The following is a 13,603-nucleotide window of genomic DNA, read 5'->3' on the forward strand; positions in this document are numbered from 1 at the left end:
TGAGGTCATTTTATCATTTAAGCCCACTGGACCCAAAGCTCTTGTTCAAATGATCCATCTCGCCTCTTTTCGTAACAGCAGGCGGTGCCTATCACCACCTTGTGGAGGCGGGGGTACATATTCAATACCTGAAAAGCTTAAACAGTCTGTATTTCCTCCTTTTATTTCATTTTTACAAGTGTTAAAAGGAGAAAAAGTGCCACAAAATTCATAGCCCAATTTCTCCCGAGTCAGAAAATACCTCATATGTGGATGTAGAGTAATCTGGGGGTGAACTTCACAGCTCAGAAAAGAAGGAGCGCCATTGGGATTTGGGACAGAGAATTTAGCTGAAATGTTTTTTGGGAGGCATGTCACATTTAGGAAGCCCCCATGGTGCCAGAACAGCAAGAAACCCCCACATGGCACACTATTTAGGAAACTAGATCTCTCAAGGTACATAACAAGTGGTCTAGTTTCCTAAATGGTGTGCCATGTGGGGGTTTCTTGCAATGAGAGACTCGTCAACAGCGACCTCCCTTCCAGGTACATAGGCCTCCAAAAATTTGGCCCCAAAGTGATCGATGACAGGCCTGATTTTGTACAGGCGGTTATAGGCAGGATCACCTCGGGGGGGGGGGGGGGGGGGGAGATATGCTGCATTATCATGGCCATACAGTAAAGTGGGGTCTGGTAGAGGACGTCTCCACTCCAATACTGCCTGGAGTGGGGACGCCCCCTCCACATTTTTTTGGGCACAATTGCTTTTTTTTCTTTTTGTACGTGCGCTGACTGTTAATATTTCTATTTTATTGCATTTTGTAAATTTTATCTTACTTTCTATGTCTTTTTTGGCATGTTGTAATTGTTATGCACTTTATCTGTGGAGGATGTCATCAGGAGGTGTGTCCTGTACCTGATTGTGATCACCTGTTCCTGGTGGTCTACTATTTAGTCTCGACTTCACCTCCTACTGATGCACATCATGACTAAGGATCCACATTTTCTGCATTGCTGTATGTTGGTTTTTATCTGCACGGGATTAAATAAAGCCTCAAGTATTTTTCAGTGAAGCTGGACCGTCTTTCTTTTTATTGGGATCCGTTGACTGTTAATATTTCAACTAAATTTAATGAAGAGGAAAGATTATGTTTGGAGTTGCTAACAGATATGGAGTTGACTGATGTTGATAATGAAGATACATATGAATTTACAGGGGGTGTTAGGTCCACATTTTTTGCCCCCTTGGTGGCTGGTGGTGGTGTGGATATTTTCCACCAACAGGTCTTAAAAGAAATTACTGCACAAGGAGGGGTAATGTGGTTCTTATGACTAGACAATACTATGTTGAGGAATCATTGAGACATCGGAGAGATGAGGATACATACGAAAGTATACACGGTGACCCAGTAATAGAGATACAACATCAATTGAAATATCTTATCCTGAAGTATGTGAAGAAAGACTTATCTCGAACCGCATGGCATAAAAATTAATACCTCAATTCCCCACTAAGCCTTTGTGGTAAGATACACAAGTCGCCGAGCTCGGCGACCGAACCTCTGTCTAAATAAATTGACTGGTTATTGAGACCAGTGTTAAAAACAGCCCCTGCATATGTGAGAGATACCAACGACTTCCTGCTGGCACTGAGAGTTTCAGTGGCAGGGAGAGTATAGTTTGGTCTCCTCAGATTTAGAAAATCTCTATACCCGTATACCACATAGGGCAGCGATTGCGTCAGTAATGGATATATTGGGCAATACCAGAAAAAGTGATTTGTTTTGTCATTTTATCAAAGAAGGTTTAAAATTTATTCTTACCAACAATGTATTAAAATTTGTAGAGCAGTGGTACAAACAAAACACGGTACGGCCATGGGGACACCGGTGTCATGCACATTTGCGAATATATACTTGGCAAGGTTTGATGATAGATTTATCTTTTCGGTGGATAATCCATTCCTGTGTTACATAAAAACATTCTTGAGGTATGTCGATGACATTTTTGTAGTGTGGTCAGGAAATGAATGACAATGTGCTGAGTTTGTAACCTTTTTAAATGAGAAGAACGATATGAATATGAAGTTCACCTGTAATTATGGCAACCAAAGCTTGCAGTTCTTGGATGTGGCTGTCATAGTGAGGGGCGATGAGTTGGTCGCGGAGGGTTATCATAAGCCCACAGTGACCAACTCCTTGCTGCACCACGACAGCTTTCATCCTATGAGTGTAAGAAAATCTGTTCCTTATTGCCAATATGTCAGGTTAAGGGCTCGTTCACACAACCGTGCCGTTTTTTGCGGTCCGCAAATTGCGGATCCGCAAAAAACGGATGCCGTCCGTGTGCCTTCCGCAATTTGCTGAAAGGAACAGGAGGCCTATTATAGAAATGCCTATTCTTGTCAGCAAAACGGACAAGAATAGAACAGGACTCATAATTTTTGCGGGGCCACGGAACGAAGCAACGGATGCAGACAGCACACAAAGTGCTGTCCGCATCTTTTGCGGAACCATTGAAATGAATTGTTCCTTACACGGACCGTATGAGAAACGCAGAAAACGGCCCGTATATGGAACGTAAAATACGTTCGTGTGAACAATCCCTAAGAAGAATAAATAGCACTGAAATGGGTTACGAAACACAAGCTTTAGAATTAAAGGAAAGATTGTTGGAGAGAGGTTATCCGAATGAAGTCCTTGAATTAGCTATAGAAAAGGCTGAATTTCCCAGCAAGATCTATTAAAGAGGAATAATAAAAGAAAAGGGAATAATAAGAGAGATCAAAAGAGATTTGTCTTTTCCTTTAGATATTGCCTGATGGCATAAAATATAAGTAAAATAATACAGAGGAATTGGGATATCTTGAAAAGAGATACTAGCCTGGAAGATTACACCAAAAATAGACCAATAGTAGCATTCAGAAGAAGCCATACTATAAAAGACATGCTGGTGAGGAGTAGATATGTAGAAAAGAAGAACAAAAATTGGTTACAAGATAGGAGACCAAAAGGAGACTTCAAATGTGGAAACTGTGCCTTCTGTAGGTACAATGCTCAAAACAAAATCCTGCATTTCGGGGGTATTTACCACAAAGTTTGGGTACATTCAAACGACCGTGTGTAATCCTTTCCGTTTTGCGGTCCACAAATAACGGAACCACGTGTCCGCATTTTGCGGACAAATGACTTCCGTTTGTATTCCGTATGACTTCCGGTTTTTTTTACGGTCCGCAAAAAATGGAAGGAAAAAGATTTATTAAGGCCTTCAAAAATACGGAAACGGATCCGCAAAAAACAGATGACATACGGAAACCATTCCGGATGTCATCCATAATTTGCGGATCCATTGACTTGAATGGGGCTGCGGACCGATCTGTGCGGACAATAGTAGGACAAGCTTCATATTTTTGCCGACTAGAAATGCGGAAACACGGATGCGGACAACATACTGAACGTTGTCCGCACATTTTATTCACCCATAGAAATGAATGGATCCACATCTATTCCGCAAAATGCGGAACGGATGCGGATAACATTATACGGTCGTGTGAATGTACCCTTAATAGTGTCATAACTTGTAAAAGCACATACATTGTATATCTGGTAATGTGTCAATGGTAATGTGGATGATTTTATGTGGGTAAAACCATTAGATGTATCTATGAAAGATTTAGAGAACATTTGAACATCCGTTAAATCTGGAAAAGAATGCCCGAGATTGATAAATCATGTAAGGCAAACACACAGAGGTAACACAGACTGTTTAAGCAAAGGTTTAAAAGTAATATCAGGAAGTATTACTTTACTGAGAGAGTAGTGGATGCATGGAATAGCCTTCCTGCAGAAGTGGTAGCTGCAGATACAGTGAAGGAGTTTAAGCATGCATGGGATAGGCATAAGGCTATCCTTCATATAAGATAGGGCCGGGGACTATCCATAGTACTCAGTATATTGGGCAGACTAGATGGGCCAAATGGTTCTTATCTGCCGACACATTCTATGTTTCTATGTTTCTATGTTTCAGGTATTGAATATGTACCCCCTCCTCCACAAGGTGGTGATAGGCACCGCCTGCTGTTACAAAAAGAGGCGAGATGGATCATTCCAACAAGAGCTTTGGGTCCATTGGGCTTAAATGATAAAAATGACCTCAGCGTTTTTTTTTTCAGTATTGGGCAGACTAGATGGGCCAAATGGTTCTTATCTGCAGACACATTCTATAAAAATGACCTCAGCGTTTTTCTCTAGAAAGTTGTTAATATTTGTGCTAGCGATCTCTTGATTACTGTTGCTTATTTTTAAATGTTAGATATACACACTAGGATATATGCTGCATTGTGATGAAATCTGTTTCTTTGATTACCATAATAATGGTGCAGGGCAGCATATAAAATGAGCACCTGTGGGACGTGACTACGTCAGTGTCCAGAAGAAGTGCAATCGCGCGAAACGGCCGTCGCCTTTAACTGCATGGAAGTTTGTCTGCCCCTGCCATGTATGTATATGTCTGTTTAGACGAATAAAGGATTCTTATTCTACAAATGGCGAGTGCCGCCTTGCTTATACACTCTATATTTGAGAATTGCAGCCCAGCTCCCTCTCTGACTCCTTTTTTTCTGTTCAAAAATGCTTTTACTGTGTAAAGTTTAATAAAAAAATAAAATACAAATACATGTTAGGTATCATCACATCCGTAACGACTAGCTCTATAAACATGTCACTTGATCTACCCCGTCAGGTGAACAATGTAAATTTTTTTTATAAAAACTGTGCCAAAAAAGTGATAATGATTAAAAAAACATATGTACCCAAATATAATACCAATGAAAAGGTCAGTGCTTCCTGCAAAAAAAAAAAGCCCCTGCACTAGACAATCAGCAGAAAAAATAAATAAATGTAGCTTTCAGAAAATGAAGACAAAAAAACATGATTTTTTTTCATGAATGCTTTATTATTATTATGCAAAACTGAAACAAAAAAATACACATTTGGTATTGTCACATTTGTATCAACCTGCTCTATAAAAACAACACAGAATAGTCAGGAGAACTCCGTAAAAAATAAAAACGGTGCCAGAACAGCCATTTTGTGGTTATCTTGCCTCATAAGAAGCATATAGAGCAATCAAAAATCATATGTACACCAAAATATTACTAATAAAACTGTCACCTTATCCAGTAGTTTCCAAAATGGGGTCACTCTTTTGGAGTTTCTACTGTATGGGTGCATCAAGGGGTCTTTAAATGCGACATAAAATTATCCCAGTGAAATCTGCCTTCTACATTTCATATGGCACTCCTTCCTTTTTACTCCCTGCCGTGTGCCCATACAGCAGTTTACAACCTCATATGGGGTGTTTCTTTAAACTGCAGAATCGGGGTAAAAATAATGAGTTTTGTTTGGCTGTTAACCCTTGCTGTTTTACAGAACAAAAATGTATAAAAATGGAAAATCAGCAAAAAAAAAGAAGAATTTTTTAAATTTCACCTCCATTTTCCTTTAATTCTTATGGAACAAAGGGTTAACACATTTTGTAAAATCAGTTTTAAAAAATTTGAGTAGGTTCTAAAATGGAGTAATTTATGGGTGATTTCTACTATGTAAGACCCACAAAATGACTTCATAACTGAATTAGTACCAAGTGGGTTTGGAAAAAAAATTGGGAAATTTCAAACTTTCTTCTGAAATTCAAAGACTTTGAATGTCCCAATAATAAAATGACATTTAAAAAAATTATGCCAACATAAAGTAGACATATGGGGAATGTTATGTAATAACTATATATTTTTTTTTTATCCCAAATTTATGGCAAATTTGAAAAATTCACTATTTCCTAAATGTGAATTTATCTGCTTTCTCATAAAATAAAGGTAAAACATATTGACTCAAATTTACCATTAACATGAAGTACAATATGTCATGAGAAAATAATCTCAGAATCACTTGGATAAGTAAAGGCATTCCCGAGTGATTACCACATAAAATGACACATGTCAGAATTGCAAAATGTGGCTTGGTTCTTATGGTGAAAACTGGCTTGGTCTTGAAGGGGTTAAAGAATAGGAAACATTGTTTTCTTTTTCCCCTCTCTGAAATGGGAGTCAATGGTTGAACCTGCAGAGCACAAATTGCTGGTCTATATCTGACCATACACTCTTCATAGCTGTCATCTAAATGCTCATTCGACCAAGGGCTCATGCACACAAAAGTATTTTCTTTCTGTGTCCGTTTCCTTTTTTTTGAAGAGCTGTATGCGGAACCATTCATATTAATGGGTCCACAAAAAAACTGTTACTCCATGTGCATTCCGTTTCCGCATGTCTGTATGTCCGTTCCGCAAAAAAATAGAACATGTCATAATATTGTCCGCATTACAGACAAGGATAGGACTGTTCTTTTAGGGGCCAGCTGTTCCGTTCCGCAAAATACGGTATGCACACAGATGTCATCCGTATTTTTGGCAGATCCGTGTTTTGCGGACTGCAAAATACATACGGTTGTGTGCATGAGCCCTAACAGCTGCTACTCCTGATTCCAAAATTCACATGCACTCCTGGTTCAGCTGAGCATGCCTTTGTTCTGAATGGGGAGAAGGGGAGTAAGTCGCTGCCAGACCCTCTGAGGATGGCTCATCGCTATATAGTAGATATTACTGTTTTTTTTTTGTAACCTAACTTATCTTTTGTTTTCAGGCCATCCTAAGCCAAGAATGTCCTATGGAAACCAAGACCTACATGGACCAATGAAAACTACCCCAGCTCTACCATTCTCTTACCACAGTAGAAGAGATCACCCCCCCCCCCCCCCAATAGGACTATGAGGATCCCCTGCTGACATATTTCATATATAGAAGCCTTCAGATTATTAGCAGGCCAAGAATCCTTGCAGTGCTTCAACCAAGCAGCACTTTACACCCAAACTTTAGGAAAGGGGTTGTTTAGGATGAGGAAAATATGGGTTACTTCTTCCAGAAACAGCTCCACATGGGTGGTCATGGTTACTATCTGGTACTGGATCTTCTCTCCATTAAAGGATACTGGCTGTCATAATACCACACACAAACTGTGCACTGTTTTTAGAAGAGAGCAGCCATGTTTTTCCTGAGCAACCCCTTTAGGGTCGCACAGTGTTCAATGTAGCACATCTGAAGAAGAACAACACGTATGGAATTTGAGGTATACAGAGGTATGGTAGCGTCAACAGTACAGAAGTTCTACAAAAGTTGTACAGAACCAGAATACATCTTAATAATATAATCAAAATCCAACACTGTCTGTAATATTAAGAATATTTTACTTATTTTTTGTTGTAATTTATTAAAATCACCAAATGCTGCAGTGTGCCTTTGGGGAGGAGAGCACGATAGGAGTGACAGTAGCAAGAATGGTGGTAGTGGTACTCACTTACTCTGTCACTCCCCACACCTTTCTTCCCTTTGGGACACATTCTGGTTTTTGGGTTCTACTGCCACCGGCGTGGAATGAAGTCAGTCAGCCTGTGGTACTGCTGAAGTGTTATGGAAGCCCAGGTTGCTTTGATAGCGGCCTTCAGATCGTCTGCATTTTCTCTGAGGGATTTAGGTCAAGCAAATTTGGTGGCCAATCAAGCACAGTGATATTGTGGTTATTAAACCAGTAGTGATACTTTTGACAGTGTGGGCAGTTGCCAAGTTCTGCTGGAAAATGAAATCAGCATCTCCATAAAGCTTGTCAGCAGAGAGAAGCAGGAAGTGCTTTAAAATGTCCTGGTAGTCTGCTGCGCTGACTTTGGACTTGATATAACATATTAGACTAACACCAGCAGAAGACATGGTTCCCCAAACCATCACTGACTGTGGAAACTTTCCACATGTCTCTCCACTCTTCCTTCAGACTCCGGTACCTTGATTTCAAATTGAAATGCAAAATTTACTTGCAACAGAAAACAGGACTTTGAACCATGGTGCAACACTCCAGTCCTTTTTCTCCTTAGCTCAGGTAAGATGCTTCTGATGTTGTTGTATCTGGGTCATGAGTGACCTGACACACGGAATGCGACAGCTCTAGCCCATGTCTTAGATATGTCTGTGTGTGGTGGTTCTTGAAGCACTGACTCCAGCCACAGTCCACTCCCCCAAATTCTTTATGGCCTTTTCTTGACAATACTTTGAAGTGTGTGGTTATCCCTGTTCCTTGCGCACCTTTTTCTACCACACTTTTTCTTTCCACTCAACTTTCCATTAATATGCTTGGATACAGCATTCTGAACAGCCAGCCTCTTTAGCAATGACTTTTTGTAGCTTACTCTCCTTGTGGAAGGTGTCGGTGACTGTCTTCTGGACAACTGACAAGTCAGCAGTCTTCCCATGACCTTTGCAGGTGCTTTGTGTTGATCAGCTGATTAGAGTCTGACACCACGAGTCTACAATATTGAACTTTTTCACAATATTCAGATTTTCTGAGATACTGACTTTTGGGTTTATATTAGCTGTAAGCCATAATCATCAACAATAAAAAATAAATAAAAACACTTGCAATAGATCACTCTGTATGTAATGAATTTATCAGTTTCATTTTTTTAAATTGAAGTACTGAAATAAATTAACTTTTTGATGATATTCTAATTCATTGAGATCCACTATGTATAGCTATGGGTAACAGTGTTAACAAACATTTGTTATGCTTTTTTAAAATTATAAAACGTTCCATAAATTGTCCCTTATTGGGTGCAGATAGTGTTTAAACACACAACATGTTATAACAAAAAAAAGTGTCTTGTTCTAAGCAAGCATTCTAAAAAATATGCCTTAAAGCGGTTGTCTGAGTTATGAAAAAAATATATAGCACTATAAATCTGATGGGCAGTAACATATAACTGAACTAAGCAAGTTTTCGGTAAAAACATTCTATTTCCTCATTTCCCTGGTTCTCTTCTGGCCTTTTGTTTACCTGCAATAACAACAATCTCTGCCCTGAGTGACATGTCTGACTGCTGGGATACTTCTACCTATTCTTGTGCAATGCTCTGCAGAACTTCTTTGTCAGCTTCTGTGCCCAGCATTTGTCTCCTCACTGCCTGCAGCAACTCAGTAAAGCCTTTAGCCCTGAGTCTGTGCACCTGAAGAGGTTAATCTTTCCTGAAGTTTTCAGTGGGAAGGGAGACACAGGGCAGACAGCAGCATGTCAGCCAGTGCAGGGGGGCATGGCCAGCACAGTAATGTCTCGTGTACAGACACATATCTGCTCTCTCAGGCTTGTGCACAAAACATTATCAGAGCAGGGAGAGAAGCTGACATCACAGGTCATGTGACCCTCAGTGAAATCTAAGAAAGGAGCAACTACAGATGTAGTAACACCTTACTATACTGTTTTGTCATTTAAACTCATTTACATAAACATGGGCAAGACATGCAAATTAGCAGAATCTGCCTTGTTTTTTCAGCTGAAACATTATTTTCATGTCTTTCCCATGTTTATGCAAATGAGTTTAGCGCTGCACGTCACTCTGCTGTTACAAGTGTAGGGAGAGGATGCTGCTGGACTGGTGATTTCAGGGAGAGAATCTAACTCGGCGATCTTCCTAGAAATAGTTGTCACCAAAAAATTAGCACAAAAATCTTCGCATAGTAAATATAAATAAACTTTATTGACAATATAAAAATACATACATGATGGTAAAGAAGGCAGCACAAAGGTGGAATACAAAGGAGAGGAATAGGACCCAAGGAGGAGCTGGGAGGTCAGCACACCAGAAGTCAGGGAAAAAATACATTAATCAGATACTGGTCACCAAGAAACCTCAGGACAATGAGCCCCAAACAAAAGGAATTGGAGGCAAATGTGAGGATAAACAAACTTGGTGATTAAAAGAAAAAATGATAAGCATACCCTGAGTGGTGTGTCGATCTCTCAGCCACCTCCTGACCCAACGCCGTTTCGCCAGTGATCTGGCTTCTTCCCTAGAAATAGTTGTGTGGGTGCAGGACACAATCGTTTTACCCTGCCCTGAGGCCATTGACCAAAAAAAAAATGTACTTTTATAATTCTGTTAGGTGGGTGGCGGCGGCGGCCATTTTATGCAAGCACAGTGCACCAGCACTGCATCTGAGCTTTTGGGACATTGCAAATCACCATTTTTTTGGGCAAACAACAACATTTGGATTAGTCAGTGTGCAATTTAAGGTAGAAATACACCCATCATTTTCTGGGGTTTTAAAAACACACTTTTATTTTCAAAAAACAGTATTTTCCAGATCTGCAAGTATTAAATTCAAGTTTAATAAATACAGCTTTCATATTCTGTTACCAAAAAAAGACTTTTTTGGCAATCTACAACATCTGTATTAGTCAGTGTGCAATTTAAGCTAGAAATACACCCATCATTTTCTGACCAGGCGTGCATATGTGATGGTGGCAAGGTGAACCTCTATGCCCACGACCCTGGACGCCTGCAATACGCCGCTCCAGTAGGACCGTGTATCATACTACATGCCTCACTATCACTTTTCTACCTTGCAATGAGGGGCTTTTGTTATGACCCCTTTTTTCTTTGATTGATAATAGGTAGATAAGTAGGAGCCATACAATACTATTCTGTATGGCCTTCCTCAGTGGCGACCACTGAGGAAGGGAGAGTGAATCTACCCGAAACGCGTATGGTCAAACAAGTGATGTACCTGCATTGAAAAGCCTTCGATAATACTGTATGGCCATACAAAAGAAAATTTCTCCAGTAAAGGATTAACTATTCTTATCGTCGAAAGCTGCACCGAAGGAAATTTCGGAACAGAGTGGCAACTCCCGCGATCTTTGGAACTCCCGCGAAATTTAAACCAGCTTGCTGTATGGAGCGACTGAATAAGCCGGCAAATATTTAAAGCTCCATTGAAGCAATAAGGAGACAGCAGACGCTAGACAGTAAGCCAAATATCGATTTAAAGTTTTCTTCGATTCAAAGCTCATATCGACCTTAAAAGGATATGCTATAAGAGACTTTTCACATCATCAGGATTCCTGTGGACACTTTATGAACATATTGCACTCCCAGTGAATACACCTACAGCATTTTCAGTGACATTCAGTTTCCCAAATTGGGATAGAGCTCTAGAAGATAATACCCCCTCTTTCCCAAATAACAGCATATACTTGAAGTTTTTTGGTGTGATATATATTATTGAATTTATCGACACTATTGAGTGGTATCGAATATTCTATCGAATATTTCAACATTGAATTTTCTATTGAATATATTTTTATCGAATATAGTATCGATCATATCTACCACAATATATGTGATTGTAATGTTGTATATTATTGCTACATTGTTCTTATAAATTTTATTACTTGTATTTTATGGGGATTTAATAAATATTTTCTGCACATGTCAATCTGGTTGCCAAGTGTATGAGTGCTCGCTCATTTTTCTATTACTACATTTGCCTTTTAAGAGAGGGTGGGGTGATTCCCTCTATATGAGCTTGCAGCACCATACCTTAACTACTTGCTAGTGAGCCACCACAACCTACCACTATTTTTTGTACGCACTATATTATTTTTTTCCTTGCCTTGGAAGCTCGAGTTCAGTCTCTGGTCACCCTGTACTAGGGTTACATAGGGACTCCTTATCAGGGCAAGGTTGCGGACGGGGCCACCCCTTGCGGGGCACAGACCCCGTGTTAGGTCACCAGGGCCAAATAGGTCAAGCAGGGTTGTACTAGGGTTTCTCTCTTTGAGGCTACTCTACTACTAGGTCTGATTGAAGTTTCGGATGTCTCCTTTACCCACTGGACATCTGGGAATGACCAGCCTGCTGCACGTGACCACCTCCTGTACCAACACATTACACGTTGTAAATAAGTGAGGCTTTTTCAAAAAACTGGTAAGACCATTCTATTTTTTGTGTCTCCATAGTTCCGGTACCCTTTCTTTGGGATCAGGATAAAGGGACTTTACGGTTTGTCCTCCATGGGCTTTTATGACTTAGTTCACAGGCCTAGGGAGGACGACACCTGACTTGGTGTGTGGACAATTGTTGTCACACCAATTTAGGTCCCATATATTTTTTTGTGTATATTCATGTTTGTAAGGGGTCTTTTTTTCCTTGTCTAGGGAGAATTGACATATTAAAAGCTAAGTTTTACTTGTTACTGCTCCCCTTCTTCTTGTTGTGCTTCATTTTTTGAGCGGTATCCAGGAGAACTGCATACGCAGTCATCTATCCTGAAAAGACATTACCGTATTTATCGGCGTATAACACGCACTTTTTCCGCCTGAAAATAGGGGGCAAATGATGTATGCGTGTTATACGCCAATATAATGTTAAGAAGCCATGTTTTTACAGTATTAACAAGTACCGTATACACCATATACACCGCCGATATAATGTAGGTACATACCGCACAGCAGCGAGTGGATCAGTAACAGCGTGTGGAGTGTGAGTAACGGCAATCAGTAGGCAACGGCAAGCCCAGGCAACCCGCGCCTTCCTCACGTCTAATTCTCGCGGCCGTCGGAGCGTAACCACGGTAACGCTCTGCACTGTGAGAGTTTGCAGACTCACTCGCGAGAGTTTGCTGTCTGAGGCAGGAGAACTTGTACCCGTCAGGTACAAGTAAAGTAGTGAAGTGTACGGCGTAACAACTTAACGAATTACCGTAACAACTTACGGTATTAACAGATAAAATATATGGTAATTATAAAATAATTATACAAAGTGCTAACATGCTAATTCCCATATGTGCATTTTTTTTTCCTGAAATTTCCCTCTTAAAATGAAGGTGCGTGTTATACGCCTGTGCGTGTTATACGCCGATAAATACGGTATATATTTTTTCTGGCACTCATGTTGCCAAGTCCTCTGGCCAGCAGAAGAAACCCCTCCAAATTGAGTTATAGGTAAATTTTTATAAAAGTGAGAAATCTTCAACTTGTGTTCCGAGTTCCCTATCCACTCATTAAATTGTGCTGAAGTGTGTATATGAAACCTGTTTTTTTCTTTTATACTCAAAAGTGCCGATCTTAACTGTAAATAACGAAACCATAATCATTTCTGTGATTTTTCGCTGTGATAATTCTACAAATGAAATAATATCTCCATTACTTACTACCTGTGTCAAATAAAAAATATTCCTTTTTTGCCAATATTGTTCCTTAGCTAATTCATCTAAGGTTCGAAAGTGCTGGTTATGCCATAAGGGAGTGCATCCTAATGAACCTTTCAATCCACACCATTGTCTAATAGAATACCAAGACTTCCTAAAAAGATTCCTAGCTGATCTAAATTCCCTATCGGAGTTGATCAATTGATCATTTTTAACAAACAAATGGATCCCACAGGAGGTTGCCACGCTAACAATTCAAACAAATGAGAAATAATCATCAGGTGGTCTCTAGGACCTAGCGTGTTTGTGCAGCCTCACCGGCAGTACATTAAAACTAATCTTTATTGTTTTCACTACTAAAAGAACATACAAGTCTAGGGATCAAAAAGGATTAAAACTATCAGGAAGCGGTCATGTTCAGGATATCAATCTCTGTGGCTAAGGTGTGTTTCACTTCTAACACCTGTGTGACCCTGTGGATATGGATCCCACACTCAGTGCCAACTTTTCATAATAAAGGATCCCTGCACGACCTTCCTGCCTA

General features: G+C 40.0%; 1 protein-coding gene across 1 annotated transcript in view; it reads left to right on the top strand.

Moving 5' to 3' along the window:
• LOC120986335 (chromaffin granule amine transporter-like) overlaps positions 1–8,460 on the top strand; it is a 156,708-nt gene extending 148,248 nt beyond the window's left edge. The window contains exon 15 of the mRNA XM_040414858.1: positions 6,674–8,460. Within this exon, the coding sequence (XP_040270792.1) occupies positions 6,674–6,727 (54 nt within the window). The 3' untranslated portion in view covers positions 6,728–8,460. The remainder of the gene's footprint in view (positions 1–6,673) is intronic.
• The last annotated feature ends 5,143 nt before the right edge of the window (positions 8,461–13,603 follow it).

The sequence above is a fragment of the Bufo bufo genome, chromosome 1 (genome assembly GCF_905171765.1).
Source record: "Bufo bufo chromosome 1, aBufBuf1.1, whole genome shotgun sequence".
Taxonomy (NCBI): domain Eukaryota; kingdom Metazoa; phylum Chordata; class Amphibia; order Anura; family Bufonidae; genus Bufo; species Bufo bufo.